Raw genomic sequence first — 22322 nt, 5'->3', positions numbered from 1 at the left:
CTGCTGCTGATGTCAACACCACCAGCATTAACATTACTGCTTACAGTGAAAGTGAGCTAGACAACACTATATAGCCATGATTATAGTTACTGACTCTCTCGTTCCCCCGAAGCATCTACTGATTGCATTTAGATTGCATTTGCCTCCACAGTTTATTGGCACATGGGCGTCTGAGTTAAGTATTAAACATGTTTTATTGACATCTCCAAAATAAGAAAAAAAATATGTCCTGTGTTTTAGCATTGTTTTATAACCTTTAAAACTATTTGAAAGACATTCTCTAGTAACTGTCATGCAATAAGACAAATTATACAGGTGATAATTTACGTCAATGAATCCACAGAAAAATATGACAATAACATAGCAGCAGCACATTCAGAGCAAATATAAGTTAATGTAAATCAACCTGAGTGCACAAACATGAGTCATAGTCTGATAAGAACTTAACAGCATGATCATAACCAGAGGTGTTATAAACTACCCTTTTGCCAGTGTAGACATGAGCCTAATTACAATACATGACATGCAGATAAGAGTTCAGAGAAACAATTACCAGTGTGATCATTCCTTTTTTACCGTAAGTATTGGCCAATCCATGTCGTCAGAATTGGCCAATCCATGTCGCCTTCAGGATCCTCCTTGGTTCTTAAGCCTTGCCCCAACACACCTCTCTCTCAGTTGACAGGATAAATTGCTTTGAAAGACTACCAAACACAACAGTAAGAGTAAGATAGCAGAAAACCACAACTACCACTGCTGATTCTTAAGGTAGAGGCAGTAAACTTCTAAAAAGGGATATAATGGCAAGGCATAAGTGGCTTTGCCTTCTGTTAATAATCTGCATATTTGTGATGATCACTGAAGCTTCATTAAGGTATGATTCTTTTATATATGATAATGTTATATCATGTTATATATAATTATTTATATATGATATACAATAATTTAATAATAATTATTAAACATTGATAATTATATATATACGTATGTGTGTGTATTTATATATATACATATATATATATTTCCACAGTAAGCCTTCAATTAATCTTCCTGACTGGGGGCCAAATGCAGGTTAGAATTCAACCTTTATACTTTGTTTTTTGCTGTCTGATATCTGTCTTAAGTTCACTGTAGTATCGCTGACTTGGTGAATTTTTTAACAGGAAAAAAGTCAGTCCTGATTTGTTCTTCTCTTCATCTTTTAATTTTTTTCTCCACTGCTTGTATTTGTTTCAGATTATATTACAAAGTGTGATTTTGATAGTGATCAGTCTCCATTCTGTGACTGGAGTGCACAGGGGTTAATCAGAAGCCAAGCAGGACATGGTAAAATTTCTTTGCAGAAAAACTTTTGACAAATGCTATATATTTCCATACTCACTGTGCAGATCAAGACACACTGCATGACACTAACATGTTAGCAACTACTTCATATAATTTAATGAGCTTAGAAAGTTGCTTTTAGAATCTGGTTATTACCCAATCTATTAATCACATGGAGTGATTAATAGATTAGGTAATAACTTCCACATGATTAATAGATATGAACAAATCGTTAGGTATTCAGAATTTGGCAATGAAATGTTTATAAAAAAATTCATGTCATTGTTAATGTGTATATACAGTATTATCATTTAATAGTGAAGAACATATTATTAGTCATTCTGATTAAAATAATAACTGTTTATAAATGACACATGTTGTTGCTTTTGTGTGTATACTATATTATTGGATCATTGATAATTAAGAAATTATAAATAGTCATTCCAAATTTGAAAATTAGGAAATGTTTATGAATATAGTTCATGTAGTTGCTCATGTGGTGGCCACCCACGTAATTCGGTTGGGTTCACCCTAAAATGGCAACATGGAGCCATTTTGTGGGCCCACCACAGGTGTGGAATACCGAGCAGTCCCTCGATGAGGGCCTTGCAGTCATAATTATTCGGTCTCAGGAAGTAAAACTCTGTTATTTGTGCATATGCCACAGATATGGTTTGGAAACTCAGGTAAAGAGAGTGAGAGAACTGTCAACTGAACACCACTTGAGTTGGATTCTTTGCAGGATAGACAGTTTACCTGGTAAACACAGGAGTAAACACAGGAGAGCTTTCTGTGTTGCTTGGGAGTATGACGGAAGTTTCGATAAGGGAACAATTTTGTTTTGTTATTACATGAGGTTTGCACGGTCTGAATGGGCCATGATGGCTATGAGCAAGTCCTTAATCATAGAGGCAGCTGACAGAAGCCAATTATGTGGTGAACTCGTATGAATATGAACTCGTATGATGTAGCTGAGGAACTGTAGAAGTCCAGGTATTATATATCATAATATTCTGCAGAACATTATGCACATGCAGAACAAGTCTAGGCCATGGTCAGATACAGATTGCATTGCGATACACCCTATGTGGAGATGACTTTCATCAGCTGGGACTGGAAAACTGGTCAATACAAGGAAATCCCAGTGTTGGAGGTTCACCTTACAACAGGAAAACAACCACAAGCATACTGCCAAGCGTACTTGTACTGGTGTGGTTCAAAACCAAAAACCTGAATGTGGTAGTCAAAAACCAAACATCAATCTGATTGAAAACCTGTGGCAAGATGAAAAAAATTGCTGTTCACATGGTTCAAATCTGGCAGAGCTTGTGAAATATTGCCAAATAGAGTGGGCAATTTTTTCCCGCCTTCCAATGTTGTGTAAATCAAATTGTAAAAATCCTAAATTTTAAAATACCACTGTAATACGGTAAAATATTTATGGTGCTACGTTTTACATATCAGGTTAGGGTTAAATCCAAAACAAAATATTTCCAATACTTTACTTTATAATTCAATTTATAAATTATTATTTATAATTATATCCAAACAGAAAATGAAAAGGAAACAGTGCTACTTTGAAAAATGTTCAAATAAAAAGATACAATAATGAGTCTTATTTGACAGAAACACAGAAATCATTATAGTTATCTAACAAACATTGTTCATTCTGTTCACTTCACTGTTCTGTTCACACTTCAGAGAAATTCTACCTCTCAAGAGATCCAATGAGCCCTGAATCTTGGTTAAAGAGTGAGGTTCTGTATCTCTCTGGAGACTCGTGTCTTGAATTCTGGTATTACAAACCAGGGCATGAAAGCTCAGAACTGAGAGTCCTGCTAAGTGATAATGATCTCCTAACACAAATATGGAGTTCTCTGCACACTGAAGTCCACACCTGGAGGCAGGTGCTCATTCCGCTGAGTTACTCAGAGATTTCTGTGAAGGTACAATGAATTATTTTTTTTAAACCCTCACTATTGCACAGAGCATTTTAAGTTATTTGCTAGCTTTATGAAAAGGAAAAATTTCTAATAGGTTTATTTTGTGAAGTATTAATATTCTGCGTTGCCTCAGAATATTTAAGAGTTTATTCTAGAACAGAGTTTCTGTTAAAAAAAACAGAAAGTATTTTTTATAATGGGACAAACAGAAAAATCATGGTTGATTTTGCTAAGTTTAAGCCTGGTCACAGTGTTATAATGTAAATTACATATACTTTTTAAAATGTTTGTTTTTGCCTACAGATTATTTTTGAACTTAGGCATAAACAAGGAATGGAAGAAACTGTCTTTGATAGGATTGGAGTACAGCGGGGACTGTGTGGTGAGTGGATCTGTGGTTATACTAATCACCCGTTAACATATGCAGGACCCCCACCCCCCATTTAGTTCACTATAATCCTATGCAATGAGGAAGTGAGCACAGGTAATCATGGCAGCAATCTTCTACTCTATTAATTGTAAATTTATTATTAGGACCAGACTATTACAATATACTCAGAATTCAAAGAAAATCTAATATTTCTAATAAAGAACAATGCAACAGCTATTCAAATGGTTAAACCCACAGATAATAGTTTTGTTGCTCATTTACAATATCTAAATTTTACCACCAAGAGAAGTTGTTTATACTATATATACTGAAAACTGTATATAATGCTAAGCCATTGTTTTCACTGTTTCTTCCACAGACTCTCAATGCCATCCAGGCACTCAGTTCTGGACAGATGAATCCACTCAGTGCACCTGTATTGAAAGTCAGCTGACCTGTGCCCAAATTGCCTGTGGGGATGGTCAACCCTGCAGTAAGACTGTTCAGTCCAAACAGTCAAGTGACTCATTCGCATCTGGCACCTGCAAAGTAACGAGTGACCTGCGATACACCACATTTGATGGGGTCAAATCCTGTTTCATGGGTCATTGTATCCATGTACTGACAGAGGTGTGCGATGAGGCTGGATTGCTTCCGGACTTTGCAGTGGAGGCGAAGAATGAGCAAATAGGCAAATCATCTAAATTCCAAATCCAGCAGGTGAATCTGAACGTACAAAGTCTAAGAGTGACTCTGCTGAGAAAAAAGAAAAGAAAAATCATGGTGAGTGAATTTACTATTTTTATATGGACAGCTAACCACTATGGTACTCAGGGAGGAATGCAGTTATTTGCTGTATCCTTTGACAACCTAACCTTACTTAATTACTGAGGACTACTGAGGTCTCCCCAAGAATGAACAGAATGTTTTGGTATAATGGGCTGCTCTGTTGTTGGCTGGAATAAATGCCTGAAATGGTGGGCTTCCATTAAACCATATTACTAATGTTCGTAACTAAGTGATTAAGAGATTTGTGGACCTTCACAAATAATAATTATTATTGTACAGTATATTTAAAATGCTATCACATTAAAAGGTAAAACAAAAGACATTTTATTCAATATGAGTCATAAATTGTTTCTATGGACATGGCTATTAGACAAGTTTAGTGGTCTGTATTGTTTAGTATTCCTAAAGGCTAGTGGCCTAATTAAAAATAACCAGATAATTTGCCTTTACTGTCTTTTTTAGGTAAATGGTATTTGGAGGAATCTCCCCCTGAGTCTAGATAAAGACACAATAAAAATCAGTGCCCATGGACCAGCTGTGGTGCTTCAGACAAACTTCAATCTGTCCATTTCTTTTGCCACATCTGGTGCCCTTCAGGTAACCATACCAATCCAGTACTCAGACAAACTCTGTGGCATGTGTGGCAACTTTAACAATGTAATGGATGATGATAAGAACATGTCAGGCAGATCTCTGGTCAAGGACACCCAGATTCTGGGGCAGAAGTGGAAGAGTGCCAATTCCCTCTGCCAAGAGGCCATTGTACCAAGCATGTGCTCAGAATCTGAGAAGCTGGAATATGAAAGCAATATGTACTGCGGAGTTCTGCTGTCCCAAAATGGTCCCTTCTCTAAGTGCTCTTCTTCTCTTGACACTTCAAGCCTCTTCTGGAGCTGTATATCTCAGATGTGTACTACTAAAGGAGATCATAAAGCCTTCTGTGATGTCCTGCAGGCAGTTGAAAAGTCCTGCAGTGAGGCTGGAATTTCTGTGACTGGCTGGAGAAATGCAACTCACTGTTGTATGTCTCAATATTTTCCTTCCTCTTCATCACAAAGAAAACACCTATTTTTAGCTTGGAAATAAAAATAATAAATAAATATATTAAATTTTTTTTAAATTATTGAGTTAATATCATACCATTTAAACATCCCTAATTATCCCAATGTATGATTCTGTCAAACGATGAGTCCTGAATTACACCATTTCATATATTAAATGCACTTTGTTGCTACTAGTGACATGCAATTGTTGAGGAACCCTAACCTGATATTAGTTAAAAAACAAAACATGGCAGTAAAACTCATAGGTTTCAAATTGTTCTATTCTAGCTCTGGCCTGTGGGTCTAACAGCCACTTTAATGCCTGCTCCAGAGATTGCCCTGCAACTTGTTCTGACCTAGATGCTGCAGAGGATTGTGGAAGTTGTCAAGAAAGATGTGATTGTGATGATGGTTTCCTGCTAAGTGGAGGAAAGTGTGTACCTGTGGAAGACTGTGGGTGCTGGGTGGATGAACAGCACTATGAGGTGAATATGGAGAAACATCAGGAATAGATAAGCACACAAGTACCACATATGGCACTAGCATGAACTTAAATGAACGAAAATCACACATTTTTTGACGGCACAATTTAAGCCATGTACAATCGTAAATAAATCATGTATAATGAATATACTATAGCGGTTATGACTGCTTTTTTAACACTGCAGTTACAACTTTTCCATTTGTGTAACATTCAGAGAGGAGAGACATTTATGGAGGGTGACTGTGAAAGTCTGTGCACATGTGCAGGCCATGGCAATATTCAGTGCTCAGCTACTTCCTGCCTAGCCCATGAAGTGTGTAAAGTTGAGAATGGGGCCATAGGATGCTTCCCCTCCAGCCGAGTGACCTGCAGTGTCTATGGTGATCCCCATTACATCACCTTCGATGGCAAGGCCTATTCATTCCAGGGAACCTGCAACTACACCATTGCTAAAACATGTAGCGCTGGTGCAATTCAGTTCACACTAACAGCGCGGAATGAGGGGCTGAGAAACTATTCATCTTCATCTCTGAACTCTGTGGTTCTGGAGGTGGATGGCTTTCACCTTGCAATCAGAAAGAACAAGCTGGTTTATGTGAGTACTGCTATTTTTGTTATGTTATTAGAAAAGTTACCAGCATGTGGCATGTGAATTAGGCTATAATGTAATATTAAGAATTGTAGAACCAAGAACTAAATTTGTCAAAAACAACAGTGAAGTACAATATTTACACCTGTAAATACACACCAATCATACAGAAAATAAACAGTAACTGCAAAATTAACAGCATTAATCAGATGAATGACACAAAGTAGAAAAAGAAACTAGAAACTAGAAAAAGGACAGACACCAGGCATAATGCATTGCTGTGGGAGGGACATCATGGTTGACAAGTCCATGGTATGAGTAATATTGATTTTTAATCATGACAAGATTAGATAAAAAAAAATGTGTTTTCTGTTTTGCCTTTTTCATCATAGGACAGAGAGCCTGGATGACAGCTAAATGACATTACTATCCACTGAATTTAAAGAATTGTCTATCAGATGTGTATGACAACATGAGTTTAGAATGAATGTGTTATTTGCGGTTACAACAGCACTCTTTTTCATGCAACTAGATCATTCTACACACTGTGACACACCAAAAATGGATATACTTTATAGATAATAATGTAACAGTAGTTATATAATTAAGCAATAGCACACTTGCTTGTGCGATATTGCATAATTATATAACTACTGTTACACTATTATCTCTAAAGTATATCCCTTTTTTTTTTGTATAGAATTATCTAGTTGCATGAGCTGAATATCAGCACTGTTATAGGCACCAGGTCATAGTAATCACAGCCATGCCGATATTCAGTACAACAGCACAGTTGTGTGTGGGATATTGTTTTTATACAACAGATCAATAAACTAACTTCAGAAACTAATATTAACTGACATTTCAGACACAATATGGCCAAATATTTTGTTTAAATTTTTCTCCATCAACGAAATAGTTCCCAAAGACATCACAGCTAGAAAGTACATTGTGTGTGGCCATGTAATGCACAGAGTGACAGCCCATTGTAAGTGGAGTAACACTTTCAATGTCACTAACTATTGCTGGATTTGGAATTCTATTCTGTGAACACAGATAAGTGGAATGACACAAACAGTGAAATGTACCAGTTCTGCTATACTAAATATCAGCACTCTTGGAACACCGCTTGTCCAATCAAAAAGTGGACTTCAACTAACTGTTGTATAATAATAATTATAACGTAATGTAATAGCATTATGTTGGCATTGAAAGAACACTGTGGAAATCACAGTGAACTCATTCATAATGAGATTTCAGCTTATCTTTTGATGATCATTTGCTAACTTTTCTGTCTTCTGTGATAAAATGTCACTGCATTAATTAACTACTAGCAGCTTAATTTTAAATGCATAATTTATAAGATGTTGCTACAGCTCCATAGCCTATTAAACTATTTCTATATTCTGTCTTTTTTATGCAGGTGAATGGAAGCCAAATCACTCTTCCTTTTTCATATAGCACCTCAGTGAGTGTGTCCCAAACAGGTCCATATGTGATAGTGGAAACCAACTTTGGTTTGAGGTTCCTGTTCAATGGAAATGACCGGCTCTTTGTGCAAGTAGACGAGAGACACAAGGGCAGGATGTGCGGACTCTGTGGAACCTACTCTGGAAGTCAGTTTGATGACTTCTTGACACCTGGAGGCAATATAGTCCCATATCCACATGATTTTGCTAATAGTTGGAATACTCTTGACAAGGACTGGCCGTAAGCAGCTATTTATTCAAAATAAGCCTGATTATATCTGTAAAGACATTGAGGCTCAGGATACAATGTGTCTGAATACAGATATTGGATATATAATTACTGCAAAGTGGCTGTAAAATTAAAATAATTTTAACAAGATTAAATAACAAGATTCTCTTTTATTGATTCTTTGATCCAGTTGTATAAACGGCTCTCAGAATAAACCTGAATGTTCACCTGAGCTGGAGAGCAAGGGATTTCAGGAGTGTAGTAAGCTGTATGGAGATGACTTCAAAGCCTGCCACTGGTTCGTGCCCCCTCAGATCTTTGTGAACAGCTGTGTGCAAGACTATTGCACCTCAAGGGGGGATCAGACCCAGCTATGTACATCTCTACAAAATTATGTGGCAGCCTGTGAAGTGTCTGAGGTGTTTCTGGGAGACTGGTGGAAAGGCACAGTCTGTGGTGAGTGTAGCCTTAAATAAATCCTTTTTTTAAAATAAAATCTTTGTTCCAGTTTGATTAAGCAATGAATTATTTACAAAGATTATAGTATTTACATAATTGTGGTAAGTATGCTAAATACAAATCGACCATATATTTTTATCTGACAATTTTGATGTAAGCTTGAGTGAATTAAATAACAATGTTAAAAGAATCTTGTAGCTTGGAATTAAAATAATGATGACATTACAATTCTTGTGTCAGAATTTGATCATCCTCTTTTATCCTGTAGATATTCCAACCACACCACCAACAGCAGAACCAGGCACCTCAACACCATCACCACCCACCACCCCAAATTCCAGTGCAAGTAAGCCATGAGTCTGTCTACACTATCATCCATTTCTCTGTGAGTTAACAGCATGGCAACTAATTGGTCATGGATTGGATTACACAGGTTGTTCATGGAGCTGCAACTTTGACCAGGATGAATGTGGATGGGAACAGTTAATCCAGGACAGTTTTGATTGGACAAGATGGTCTGGATCAACACCCTCTAATTTCACTGGCCCATCCAGTGACCACACTACAGGAAGTGAGAGAACAGTCTAAAAATGCTTGTGTCTGACATAAATTTAAATGCAAAAGCATAGTATATGGTTAACAAAAATCTTGTTTAAGATTTTTGTAAAATAGTTTTCGAGGTAAAGAAAGAAATCTTTCCTTTCCCTGTATAAAAGTATTAAAAGCATAATCTAAAGCCACTTTAAAAAACTTTAATTACATTATGTTATATTTTTTTGCTTACTACTCTTCAGGTGGCTTTTATATGTATATTGAGGGTGATGGAGTCTACCATGGTGACTCAGCACGTATGATGAGTCCAGTATGCAATACTTCGGGCACCCAGTGCATGACCTTCTGGTATCACATGTATGGTTGGGCAACATCCATGTTGCTTAATGTCTACCTGCTAGAAGAGAATCATGCCACCAAAATATGGTCTAGAGCTAATAATCAGGGCAACCGCTGGCACCTAGCCCAAATTGAGATCAGCCCAATGGGACCATTCCAGGTACATATAGGACATGCAAAATCTAGGCATGTAAAACTATAATTAATGAGTTACGACAATAGATTTTTAATCCATGGATATTTTATATCTATCGTTGACATTTCCATTTACGTTCCTGTTCCTAGTTAATAGGAAACTGATAGAATTTCCTATTAATAAAAATTAGTAAATTGGATCAATTTATTTACAGTATTATGATAAAATAAATATTACATGCAACTAAACTCCTAAGCAATGTTTTTAACAACTTAAGTAATGTGGCATGAATCTAATCCTAAAGAGGTTTCATGTTTTCATATATGTGTATCTGGGAAGATTCATATCAAATACATTTACATAAATTGTTTCAGATTATTGTGGAAGGCATTAGGGGTTCAAATGCTCAATCAGATATGGCATGGGATGATGTTACCATAGTACATGGAAAATGTGCAGAAGTTAGCGTGATGCCTGAACCTGAGGAACCATCACCAACCAGTGGAGACCTGTCTATTACTACCCCAGGTAAAGTCTGAACTAAACCTATCCTCATTCTTTAAAAAAGAATCAATTCATTGAACTAATGTGTTTCAGAGAAATGGCAATATAAAATACATGTAAAAAATTTTTAAATTTTTTAATTAGAAATTAACAATACTATGGAACTGGTGCATAGTCTTTCTAGTTCTTAGGCAGTACATTGATACACTGTGTTGACAATTTTCAATACGAGAATCGGCATTTGATTTTACTGTTTCAAATTTTTGTTATATGTTGTATGTGTAGTATGTGAAATTGTTTCAATAATGAATTTACTATTTTGACAGTGTGCGAAATGAACTGCAATTTTGACAACAATCTTTGCACATGGAATCAACTGTTGACTGATGTTTTCGATTGGACAAGACACAGTGGTCCCACCCCTACATCAATGACTGGGCCCTTGTCTGATCACACAACAGGAAGTAAGCTTCCTAATTTACTTTTAATGTAACTGAGGATCATTGAAATTAGCACATATGCAAATCGTTACCAAAAAAAATTATATCTGTCCCTCCCCCTCTTTCTCTTTTATAGAGAACATTATTGTTTTTGGACTATACTATAAAAAAGCATGATACATTCAGTATCAATATCTCTAACCCATATTCTTCTTCCACTTCTCCATCACCAGCTGGTTACTACCTGTACATTGAGGGTGACAGTGCCACTCATGGAGACACAGCACGTCTCCTCAGTCAGGAATGCCCTGATGTGCAACCCCAGTGTCTGCAGTTCTGGTACCATATGTACGGCTCCAGCTGGACTATGGGTCTGACTGTCTACTTATTGTATGGGAATGTGGCCCAGGAGGTCTGGAGAAAGAGAGAAAACCAGGGGAATGCCTGGCATCAGGCTCTAGTGGACATCAGGCCCCATGACAAATTCAGGGTCAGTTTAATAATATTTTACGTGCAATGTTTGTGCATGTTTGTATTAATATTTGTTCTAACTCTTGAATTAACATTTTCATAACAGTATATGCTGAAAATATGAATACGTTATTAATGAAGATTGCAGATTTAAGGTAAATGTCAAGGTTGTCCCTTATAAAAAGAGACAAGAGACATTTTATATATTGTTAACTTAATCCAGATAACTGATTAGTTTTGTCTGGTTAACAAGCTCTGACATTATTATGGTTCTGAAACATACTGTACTAAAATGTTTACATTCTGAAATGTAAGAGGCATGGAGAATAATTTAAGAATCTAATGAAACTAACAATTGTGATTTGCTTGTAGATTTTATTTGAAGGACGCAGAGGAGCCAATTCTAGGTCAGATGTTGCTTTGGACGACGTCTCTTTACACAGAGGACCCTGTGCAGGTGCTTTTGTTTGTACTATAAACTACATCAAGTTTCAGGGTTAGAGGTCCAACAAGTAAAAGCTCCACATGAACAGCAAGTCACTTAAAGTTTTCTGTTAATTAAAATAACAGATTTCTTCATCCAAATCTCAACAATGGAAGAACATTTTTTTTGTTGCATTATTGTTAATACTCTTTGTTTTTAATATTAATGGTGTTAAATTATTTTCTTCATTATACTTATGTTGGAATTCAACAGCTTTTAAAATTCTATGACGTCATTGATAAGGTTTATAAAGACAAAATATACAATGACTACAGATCATATTATTATAATTATTATTTCTATTAATGATATTTTTGCTATACAGGTTTACTGAAAGATCTGATTGGTTCACCTGTACCCGAGATGTCAAACGTAATTTCTACAGTCATCAGTGGAGCTACACCTCCACAGCCACCTACAAAAACCACCGTAGTCGCCCCTGTTCATAGAAACGACCCTGCACCAGTGAAATCTAATTTCTCATCTGGTTGCAGAATGAACTGCAATTTTGACTACAATTTGTGCACATGGACCCAGTTATTGGCTGATGTTTTTGATTGGACGAGACAACGAGGCTCCACCCCTACATCAATGACTGGTCCCTCCTCTGATCACACAACAGGAAGTTAGCATAATAATTTACTTTTTGTATAGTGCTAATAGTAGTTTACTTTGCTAACAAGCAAAGTGGGACACAACTGTTAGTCAGAAGCACGTTGTGTATATTCAAAAGTTATTTTATTTTGCATTTAACACAGTCAACTCATGCCAAACCTAAAATTTATATCTGTCCCTCCCCCTCTTTCTCCATGTCACTATCATCAGCTGGTTACTACCTGTACATTGAGGGTGACAGCGCCACTCATGGAGACACAGCACGTCTCCTCAGTGAGGAATGCTCTGATGTGCAACCCCAGTGTCTGCAGTTCTGGTACCATATGTACGGCTCCAGCTGGACTATGGGTCTGACTGTCTACTTATTGCATGGGAATGTGGCCCAGGAGGTCTGGAGAAAGAGAGAAAACCAGGGGAACGTCTGGCATCAGGCTCTAGTGGACATCAGGCCTCATGACAAATTCAGGGTCAGTTTAGCAACATATTAATTGCAATGTTTGTACATGTTTATATTAATGTTTGTTCTATCTCTGGAATGAAAATGTTTTGTAACACTCTATACTGAAAATATTATGAATATATTATTAATGAAGATTGAAGAGTTAAGAAATGTCAAGACTTTCCCTTACAAAAAGATACAAGGGACATTTTACATATTGTTACCTTAATCCAGATAACTGATTAGTTTTGTCTGGTTAACAAGCTCTGACATCAGTAAACCTGAAAATTTGTCTCATTTTTAGATTTTATTTGAAGGACGCAGAGGAGCCAGTGTTACGTCAGATGTGGCTCTGGATGACGTCTCTATACACAGAGGACCCTGTGCAGGTGCTTTTTTATTTAGATAAACCATATCAGTGTTCAATATTGGGGTCAAATCCAGTAAAGGCTTCATATAAACACCAAGTCACTTAAAGTTTTCACGTTAGTTTTGAGAAGATGTTAATAAATTTGCAATAACTGCACTCTTAGAAAAAGAGTTCTCCAATGGTTCTTCAGAGTTTCTAGTTTTATCTTATTAAATGTTTTTAAAAGAAAATATAAAAAAATGGAATCACATTTTCTAATTAGTTATTTATTTTGTTATCATCTAACAGTGTTTGTTAAATCATTATTTTCAACATGAATTGTGACACCAGTTTAAATTAAATTACATGGAATTAGTATGATATGATAAAATGAAACTGACGCAAAATAATTGATAGTGAAGGTAAGGTGAAATAAACTTTCAAAAAATGACAGCAAGTGAAAATATCTTGGAAATAGTTACATTTATCTAATTTTTTGTGTTATATGATTATAATAAACCAAATATTAGATTATTAAACATATTTCTAGACATTTTTTACTAATTTCAATCTTGAAATAGTCTTGTAATGAGAGACAGTTTTGTTCATTTTAAGCATTTACTGTACAGTATTTTTAAAAATAAGCAAAAATATCTGACAATTTAAAGCTTAAAATTATTTTTAAAAAAATGTCTAGAAATAAATTAATAATCTTATATTTGGATTACTGTAATCATAGGAAACACTATATGAATATGACTTTATTCAAGATACTTTCCCTTGCTAAAATGTCATTTTGCAGTGTCATAATAAAAGTTCTTACTATTATTTTGATTCCTGCTATCATCATTTTTGTGCACTATAGATTTAGTAAACCATCAGACTATTTCACCTGCACCTGGAAAGCCGACACTAATCCCTACAGTCACCAGCCCCACTACAAAATCTGCATTCTCACCTGTGTGCACATTCGACTGCAATTTTGACAACAACCTGTGCACATGGAGTCAGTTGGCGACTGACGTTTTTGACTGGACGAGACACAGCGGTCCCACTTCTACAGCAATGACTGGCCCCTCATCTGATCACACAACAGGAAGTAAGCATCCTCATTTATTTATTTAATAACTTCAAATTATTAAATGATATTGAAATTTGAAACAAATACTTGAAGAGAGTTTCGGACTGTTTCCCCAAATCATTATAGTGTACATTTTGCCTAAATTTTGAGAGGTATAAAGTGGCATTTATTTACCATTTCATGTGGAACACTATTGTATTTGGATTATAATATAAAAAAGCATAATAAATTCAGTATCCATATCTGTAACCCATATTCTTCTTCCGCCTCTCCATCACCAGCTGGTTACTACCTGTACATTGAGGGTGACAGCGCCACTCATGGAGACACAGCACGTCTCCTCAGTGAGGAATGCTCTGATGTGCAACCCCAGTGTCTGCAGTTCTGGTACCATATGTACGGCTCCAGCTGGACTATGGGTCTGAGTGTATACCTGTTGCATGGGAATGTGGCCCAGGAGGTCTGGAGAACAAGAGAAAACCAGGGGAACGTCTGGCATCAGGCTCTAGTGGACATCACACCCCGTGGCAAATTCAGGGTCAGTCTGTTCAGAAATGTTATTAATTACAACTCTGGTATTTGTTTGTATTCACGTACTGTGTCTCTTAGACTATACATTAATATAATTAAAACAGAGAACATCAATAAACAACAGTAATAAACAATATTAAAGGTGTTTAAGAAAATAAAATGCTGCGCTACTATTATTTATGGTTCTGAAACATACTGTACTAAAATGTTTACATTCTGAAATGTAAGAGGCATGGAGAATAATTTAAGAATCAAGATTTCACAAATTAAAAATATAAATTCAGATACAAGTCCTAGATGTCCACAAAGAGACAATGAATGAATTAAAAAGTCTTTATTTATCACTTAAGTCCTCCGAGTAGCTGAGAAGCGCTGCCTGGTGAAAAACATCTGGCATTAATGAAACTAACAATTGTGATTTGCTTGTAGATTTTATTTGAAGGACGCAGAGGAGCCAATTCTAGGTCAGATGTTGCTCTGGACGACGTCTCTTTACAGAGAGGACCCTGTGCAGGTGCTTTTGTTTGTACTATAAACTACATCAAGTTTCAGGGTTAGAGGTCCAACAAGTAAAAGCTCCACATGAACAGCAAGTCACTTAAAGTTTTCTGTTAATTAAAATAACAGATTTCTTCATCCAAATCTCAACAATTGAAGAACATTTTTTTTGTTGCATTATTGTTAATACTCTTTGTTTTTAATATTAATGGTGTTAAATTATTTTCTTCATTATACTTATGTTGGAATTCAACAGCTTTTAAAATTCTATGACGTCATTGATAAGATTTATAAAGACAAAATATACAATGACTACAGATCGTATTATTATAATTATTATTTCTATTAATGATATTTTTGCTATACAGGTTTACTGAAAGATCTGATTGGTTCACCTGTACCCGAGATGTCAAACGTAATCTCTACGGTCATCAGTGGAGCTACACCTCCACAGCCACCTACAAAAACCACCGTAGTCGCCCCTGTTCATAGAAACGACCCTGCACCAGTGAAATCTAATTTCTCATCTGGTTGCAGAATGAACTGCAATTTTGACTACAATTTGTGCACATGGACCCAGTTATTGGCTGATGTTTTTGATTGGACGAGACAACGAGGCTCCACCCCTACATCAATGACTGGTCCCTCCTCTGATCACACAACAGGAAGTTAGCATCCTAATTTACTTTTTGTATAGTGCTAATAGTAGTTTACTTTGCTAACAAGCAAAGTGGGACACAACTGTTAGTCAGAAGCAAGCTGTGTATATTCAGAAGTTATTTTATTTTGCATTTAACACAGTGAACTCATGCCAAACCTAAAATTTATATCTGTCCCTCCCCCTCTTTCTCCATGTCACTATCATCAGCTGGTTACTACCTGTACATTGAGGGTGACAGCGCCACTCATGGAGACACAGCACGTCTCCTCAGTGAGGAATGCTATGATGTGCAACCCCAGTGTCTGCAGTTCTGGTACCATATGTACGGCTCCAGCTGGACTATGGGTCTGACTGTCTACTTATTGCATGGGAATGTGGCCCAGGAGGTCTGGAGAAAGAGAGAAAACCAGGGGAACGTCTGGCATCAGGCTCTAGTGGACATCAGGCCTCATGACAAATTCAGGGTCAGTTTAACAACATATTAATTGCAATGTTTGTACATGTTTATATTAATGTTTGTTCTATCTCTGGAATGAAAATGTTTTGTAACACTCTATACTGAAAATATTATGAATATATTATTAATGAAGATTGAAGAGTTAAGAAATGTCAAGACTTTCCTTTACAAGAAGAGACAAGGGACATTTTGCATATTGTTACCTTAATCCAGATAACTGATTAGTTTTGTCTGGTTAACAAGCTCTGACATCAGTAAACCTGAAAATTTGTCTTATTTTTAGATTTTATTTGAAGGACGCAGAGGAGCCAGTGTTACGTCAGATGTGGCTCTGGATGACGTCTCTATACACAGAGGACCCTGTGCAGGTGCTTTTTTATTTAGATAAACCATATCAGTGTTCAAGATTGGGGTCAAATCCAGTAAAGGCTTCATATAAACACCAAGTCACTTAATGTTAGTTTTGGAGAAGATGACAATAAATTTGCAATAACTGCACTCTTAGAAAAAGAGTTCTCCAATGGTTCTTCAGAGTTTCTAGTTTTACTTTATTAAATGTTTTTAAAAGAAAATATAAAAAATGGAATCACATTTTCTAATTAGTTATTTATTTTTGCTGTCATCATCTAACAATGTTTGTTAAATCATTATTTTCAACATGAATTGTGACACCAGTTTAAATTAAATTACATGGAATTAGTATGATATGATAAAATGAAACTGACGCAAAATAATTGATAGTGAAGGTAAGGTGAAATAAACTTTCAAAAAATGACAGCAAGTGAAAATATCTTGGAAATAGTTACATTTATCTAATTTTTTGTGTTATATGATTATAATAAACCAAATATTAGATTATTAAACATATTTCTAGACATTTTTTACTAATTTCAATCTTGAAATAGTCTTGTAATGAGAGACAGTTTTGTTCATTTTAAGCATTTACTGTACAGTATTTTTAAAAATAAGCAAAAATATCTGACAATTTAAAGCTTAAAATTATTTTAAAAAAAATGTCTAGAAATAAATTAATAATCTTATATTTGGATTACTGTAATCATAGGAAACACTATATGAATATGACTTTATTCAAGATACTTTCCCTTGCCAAAATGTCATTTTGCAGTGTCATAATAAAAGTTCTTACTATTATTTTGATTCCTGCTATCATCATTTTTGTGCACTATAGATTTAGTAAACCATCAGACTATTTCACCTGCACCTGGAAAGCCGACACTAATCCCTACAGTCACCAGCCCCACTACAAAATCTGCATTCTCACCTGTGTGCACATTCGACTGCAATTTTGACAACAACCTGTGCACATGGAGTCAGTTGGCGACTGACGTTTTTGACTGGACGAGACACAGCGGTCCCACTTCTACAGCAATGACTGGCCCCTCATCTGATCACACAACAGGAAGTAAGCATCCTCATTTATTTATTTAATAACTTCAAATTATTAAATGATATTGAAATTTGAAACAAATACTTGAAGAGAGTTTCGGACTGTTTCCCCAGATCATTGTAGTGTACATTTTGCATAAATTTTGAGAGGTATAAAGTGGCATTTATTTACCATTTCATGTGGAACACTATTGTATTTGGACTATAATATAAAAAAGCATAATAAATTCAGTATCCATATCTCTAACCCATATTCTTCTTCCACCTCTCCATCACCAGCTGGTTACTACCTGTACATTGAGGGTGACAGTGCCACTCATGGAGACACAGCACGTCTCCTCAGTGAGGAATGCTTTGATGTGCAACCCCAGTGTCTGCAGTTCTGGTACCATATGTACGGCTCCAGCTGGACTATGGGTCTGAGTGTATACCTGTTGCATGGGAATGTGGCCCAGGAGGTCTGGAGAACGAGAGAAAACCAGGGGAACGTCTGGCATCAGGCTATAGTAGACATCACACCCCGTGGCAAATTCAGGGTCAGTCTGTTCAAAAATGGTATTAATTACAACTCTGGTATTTGTTTGTATTCAGGTACTGTGTCTCTTTGTCTATCCATTAATATAATTAAAACAGAGTACATCAATAAACAACAGTAATAAACAATATTAAAGGTGCTTAGGAAAATAAAATGCTGCGCTACTATTATTTATGGTCCTAAAACATCCCATATTAAAATGTTTACATTCTGAAATGTAAGAGGCATGGAGAGTAATTTAAGACTCGAGATTTCACAAATAAAAATATAAATTAGGATACAAGTCCCAGATGTCCACAAAGAGACAATGAATAAATTAATTGCCATGTTTGTGCTTGTTTATATTAATGTTTTTTGTATCTTTCAAATAGACAATTTTTTTAACAGTCCATACTGGAAATATTATGAATAAATTATTATTGTAGATTGCAAAGTTAAGGAAAATGTCAAGGCTGTCCCTTACAAGAAGAGACAAGGGACCTATTGTTAACTTATGTTACATATTGTTAACTTAATCCAGATAACTGATTAGTTTTGTCTGGTTAACAAGCTCTGACATCAGTAAACATGACAATTTGTCTTATTTTTAGATTTTATTTGAAGGACGCAGAGGAGCCAGTGTTACGTCAGATGTGGCCCTGGATGACGTCTCTATACACAGAGGACCCTGTGCAGGTGCTTTTTTATTTATATAAACTATATCAATGTTCACGTTTGGGGTTAATCTGAGTAAAAGCTTCTTATAAACACCATTTCACTTAAAGTGTTTTTCACTTTTATGTTAGTTTGGAGAAGATGATAATAAAATTGCAATAACTGGACTCTTAGAAAAAGAGTTCTCCAAGGGTTTTTTTGATTGGTTAGTGATCCTAAGTTTCTAAAAAGATTTTATGTGTAATGTTATCTATGTGGGAAACCTGATTTAGCATGGTTCTATGTAGAATCTTTACAGGTTCCACCAGAAGGACAAAGCAAAGCAATGTTAAGTTTCTAGATTTACTTTATTAAATGTTTAAAAATATGTAAAAAATGGAACCAGACTTTCTAATTAGTTATTTATTTTTGCTCTTTTCATCTAAGTGTTAATTATTTTCAACCTGCAATGTTTCACCAGTTTAAATTAAATTACATTACATTAGTATGATATGACAACACTGACTCAAAATTTGATAGTGAAGATAAAGCTGACTACCCTAAAAAAATGGCATCTTAGCAAGTGAAAATATTTTGAAAGTTATTTATTAATTTACTTAGTTAATTTATCTATTTTTGTGTTGTATGATTACAATAAACCAAATTTAAGTTAATTAAACTTATTTTCACTAATTTCAAGCTTTAAATAATTTTGTTGTATTTACAAACAATTTTGTCCCTTTTAAGCATTTATTTCTGAAACAAGCAAAAATATCTGCCAATAGAATAAGAAATTTAAAGCTTGAACGTAGCCAAAAAAAAATCTAGAAATAGCCTCAATCATATTATATTTGGTGTACTGTATCAATATAATAGGAAATACTACATGAATATCACTATATTCAATATACGTTCCCTTGCTAAAATGTCATTTTTTGCAGTGCGATAATAACACTTATTATTATTATTTTGATTCATGCTATAATTTTTTGCACTATAGATTTAGTAAACCATCAGACTATTTCACCTGCACCTGGAAAGCCGACACTAATCCCTACAGTCACCAGCCCCACTACAAAATCTGCATTCTCACCTGTGTGCACATTCGACTGCAATTTTGACAACAACCTGTGCACATGGAGTCAGTTGGCGACTGACGTTTTTGACTGGACGAGACACAGAGGTCCCACTTCTACAGCAATGACTGGCCCCTCATCTGATCACACAACAGGAAGTAAGCATTCTCATTTATTTATTTAATAACTTCAAATTATTAAATGATATTGAAATTTTAAAAGATACTTGATCAGAGTTGGGACTGTTTCCCCAAATCGTTATAGTGTACATTTTGCATAAATTTTGAGAGGTATAAAGTGGTATTTGTTTACCATTTCATGTGGAACACTATTGTATTTGGACTATAATATAAAAAAGCATGATACATTCAGTATCAATATCTGTAACCCATATTCTTCTTCCACCTCTCCATCACCAGCTGGTTACTACCTGTACATTGAGGGTGACAGCGCCACTCATGGAGACACAGCACGTCTCCTCAGTGAGGAATGCTCTGATGTGCAACCCCAGTGTCTGCAGTTCTGGTACCATATATACGGCTCCAGCTGGACTATGGGTCTGAGTGTATACCTGTTGCATGGGAATGTGGCCCAGGAGGTCTGGAGAACGAGAGAAGACCAGGGGAACGTCTGGCATCAGGCTCTTGTGGACATCAAGCCCCAAGACAAATTCAGGGTCAGTCTGTTCAGGAATGTTATTACTTACAATTGGCAACATATCCAGCTAACTGAAAAATCTTTACATGTTACATATCATGTGAGATCAATGAACCTACAAATTTGTTTTGCTTTTAGATTTTATTTGAAGGACGCCGAGGACACAATGCTAGGTCAGATGTGGCTGTGGATGACATCTTTTTCCACAGAGGAACCTGTGCAGGTATTTTTCTCCTATAAACTGTCAAGTCTAGTACAAGGCTTATAAAAACAGCAAGTTGCTGACATTTTTGATGTTATTAAAACAATTACTGTTTAATAACTAACACATTCTGACATGTACTGATACCTTCATATTCAAATAAATAAAATTAGATAAAAAAAATTTCAAGAATTATTTTTGCTTGTTTAGTTTCTTGGTTTGTTTCCATTGCTTAATTATATATATATATATATATATATATATATATATATATATATATATATATATATATATATATATTTTTTTTTTTTTTACTTACATTATTTGTCAATTGTTGTATTTTGAGCATGCTCGTCACTATTGTAAATTAAATGAGTTTGCATCTGAATTATATTAAAATTTGACAATTATTACTAGTATAAAATATATTTTAAATAAGTAGTAAATGTATTATTGATCATTTTTTTCCATCTAGATTTAATGAAACATTTGGTTGGTTCACCTATACCTGACGTTACTCAACAGTAATCTCTACGGTCAGCAACAGATCTGCAACTTCACTGCCTCTTAAATAAACCACTACAGTCGCAGTTTGCCATCCTTTCACAAACTTCAGCACCTGAGCCATAACATACCATCTCTCTCAGTCTCCTAACAATCTGGACATTTGGCTTAAGTTACCAGTCTTGCCTAACTAATCACTGATATTGATGAATCTATGATTGTTTTGCTGTTAGATTATCTAACAAAGTACAATTATTTTGTTACTGTACCTCTGTTCAAGTAACTGCACTTTATATGAGTTTTTCTTTCACGTGATAATTTTTTTTTACTTTTACTCACTACATTTCAAAGGGAAGTCTGTACTTTCTATTCAGTACTTTTTAAGCAGTTGAATAAAATATAAACTCTAACAGATGGTGAATGATTGCTTGATATATTCCTTTCTACATTTCTACATAAACTGCTACATTTTATTTGTCTATTTTATGTTCGTACACATGCATGCATTCACAATGTCTCCTTCAATGTACAAACAGTGCATGTGACTTGGTATCTATTTACAATCTGCATTTACTTAGCCAATTTGTATCATGACTGCTATTAGTGTGGAAGTTAGATAATTCAGGCATATAGAGTAATAGCTTTCAATAGTTCCTTATATTTAGATACTATTTGCTCATGTTCCTTGGTTTCTTGTTGTAATGTGCACTAATTAACTGCCAGTAACCAAAAGCAGTGTGAGATTGAGGTGCAGACTTCTTTCCCATCTGCAATTCTTTCTTATAGATTACATTTTATAGTTTTGATTACCTACTTCAAAACTAGCAATTTGAATTTAAAGTTGTACCGTAACTTTAAATTTAATATGAGTATTTGCACTTTTACTACTTCCAGTAATTATTATTATTATTATAATAATTTTTACTTAGGGGAATAAAGATAGTAGGGGAATAAAGATTGTAGTTACCATGGACATTTTTCTCTATCTTTCAATACTGGGTTTGACATCACTAGGTCCAAAGTGACTTTAATAGATTTATTTATTTTCATGTT

At 35.2% G+C, this 22322-nt stretch overlaps 1 protein-coding gene across 1 annotated transcript; it reads left to right on the top strand.

The window, feature by feature from the left end:
- The first annotated feature begins 672 nt into the window (after positions 1 to 672).
- wu:fb63a08 (MAM and LDL-receptor class A domain-containing protein 2) lies at positions 673 to 21689 on the top strand. The gene is made up of 34 exons (XM_053227727.1): positions 673 to 874; positions 1031 to 1071; positions 1237 to 1326; positions 3025 to 3269; positions 3570 to 3648; positions 4016 to 4419; positions 4888 to 5446; positions 5757 to 5953; positions 6167 to 6547; positions 7965 to 8251; positions 8430 to 8695; positions 8967 to 9044; positions 9132 to 9269; positions 9493 to 9749; positions 10100 to 10253; positions 10556 to 10693; positions 10903 to 11159; positions 11513 to 11597; positions 11950 to 12249; positions 12450 to 12706; positions 12983 to 13067; positions 13893 to 14126; positions 14390 to 14646; positions 15069 to 15153; positions 15506 to 15805; positions 16006 to 16262; positions 16539 to 16623; positions 17445 to 17678; positions 17942 to 18198; positions 18788 to 18872; positions 19831 to 20064; positions 20326 to 20582; positions 20702 to 20786; positions 21241 to 21689. The coding sequence occupies exons 1-34, from the start codon at positions 801 to 803 to the stop codon at positions 21291 to 21293; spliced, it is 6795 nt and encodes a 2264-aa protein (XP_053083702.1). The 5' UTR covers positions 673 to 800; the 3' UTR covers positions 21294 to 21689.
- The last annotated feature ends 633 nt before the right edge of the window (positions 21690 to 22322 follow it).

The sequence above is a fragment of the Pangasianodon hypophthalmus genome, chromosome 21 (genome assembly GCF_027358585.1).
Source record: "Pangasianodon hypophthalmus isolate fPanHyp1 chromosome 21, fPanHyp1.pri, whole genome shotgun sequence".
NCBI classification, from domain to species: domain Eukaryota; kingdom Metazoa; phylum Chordata; class Actinopteri; order Siluriformes; family Pangasiidae; genus Pangasianodon; species Pangasianodon hypophthalmus.
Note: the sequence above shows the minus strand (reverse complement) of the source record. Positions and strands in the feature narration are given on the sequence as shown.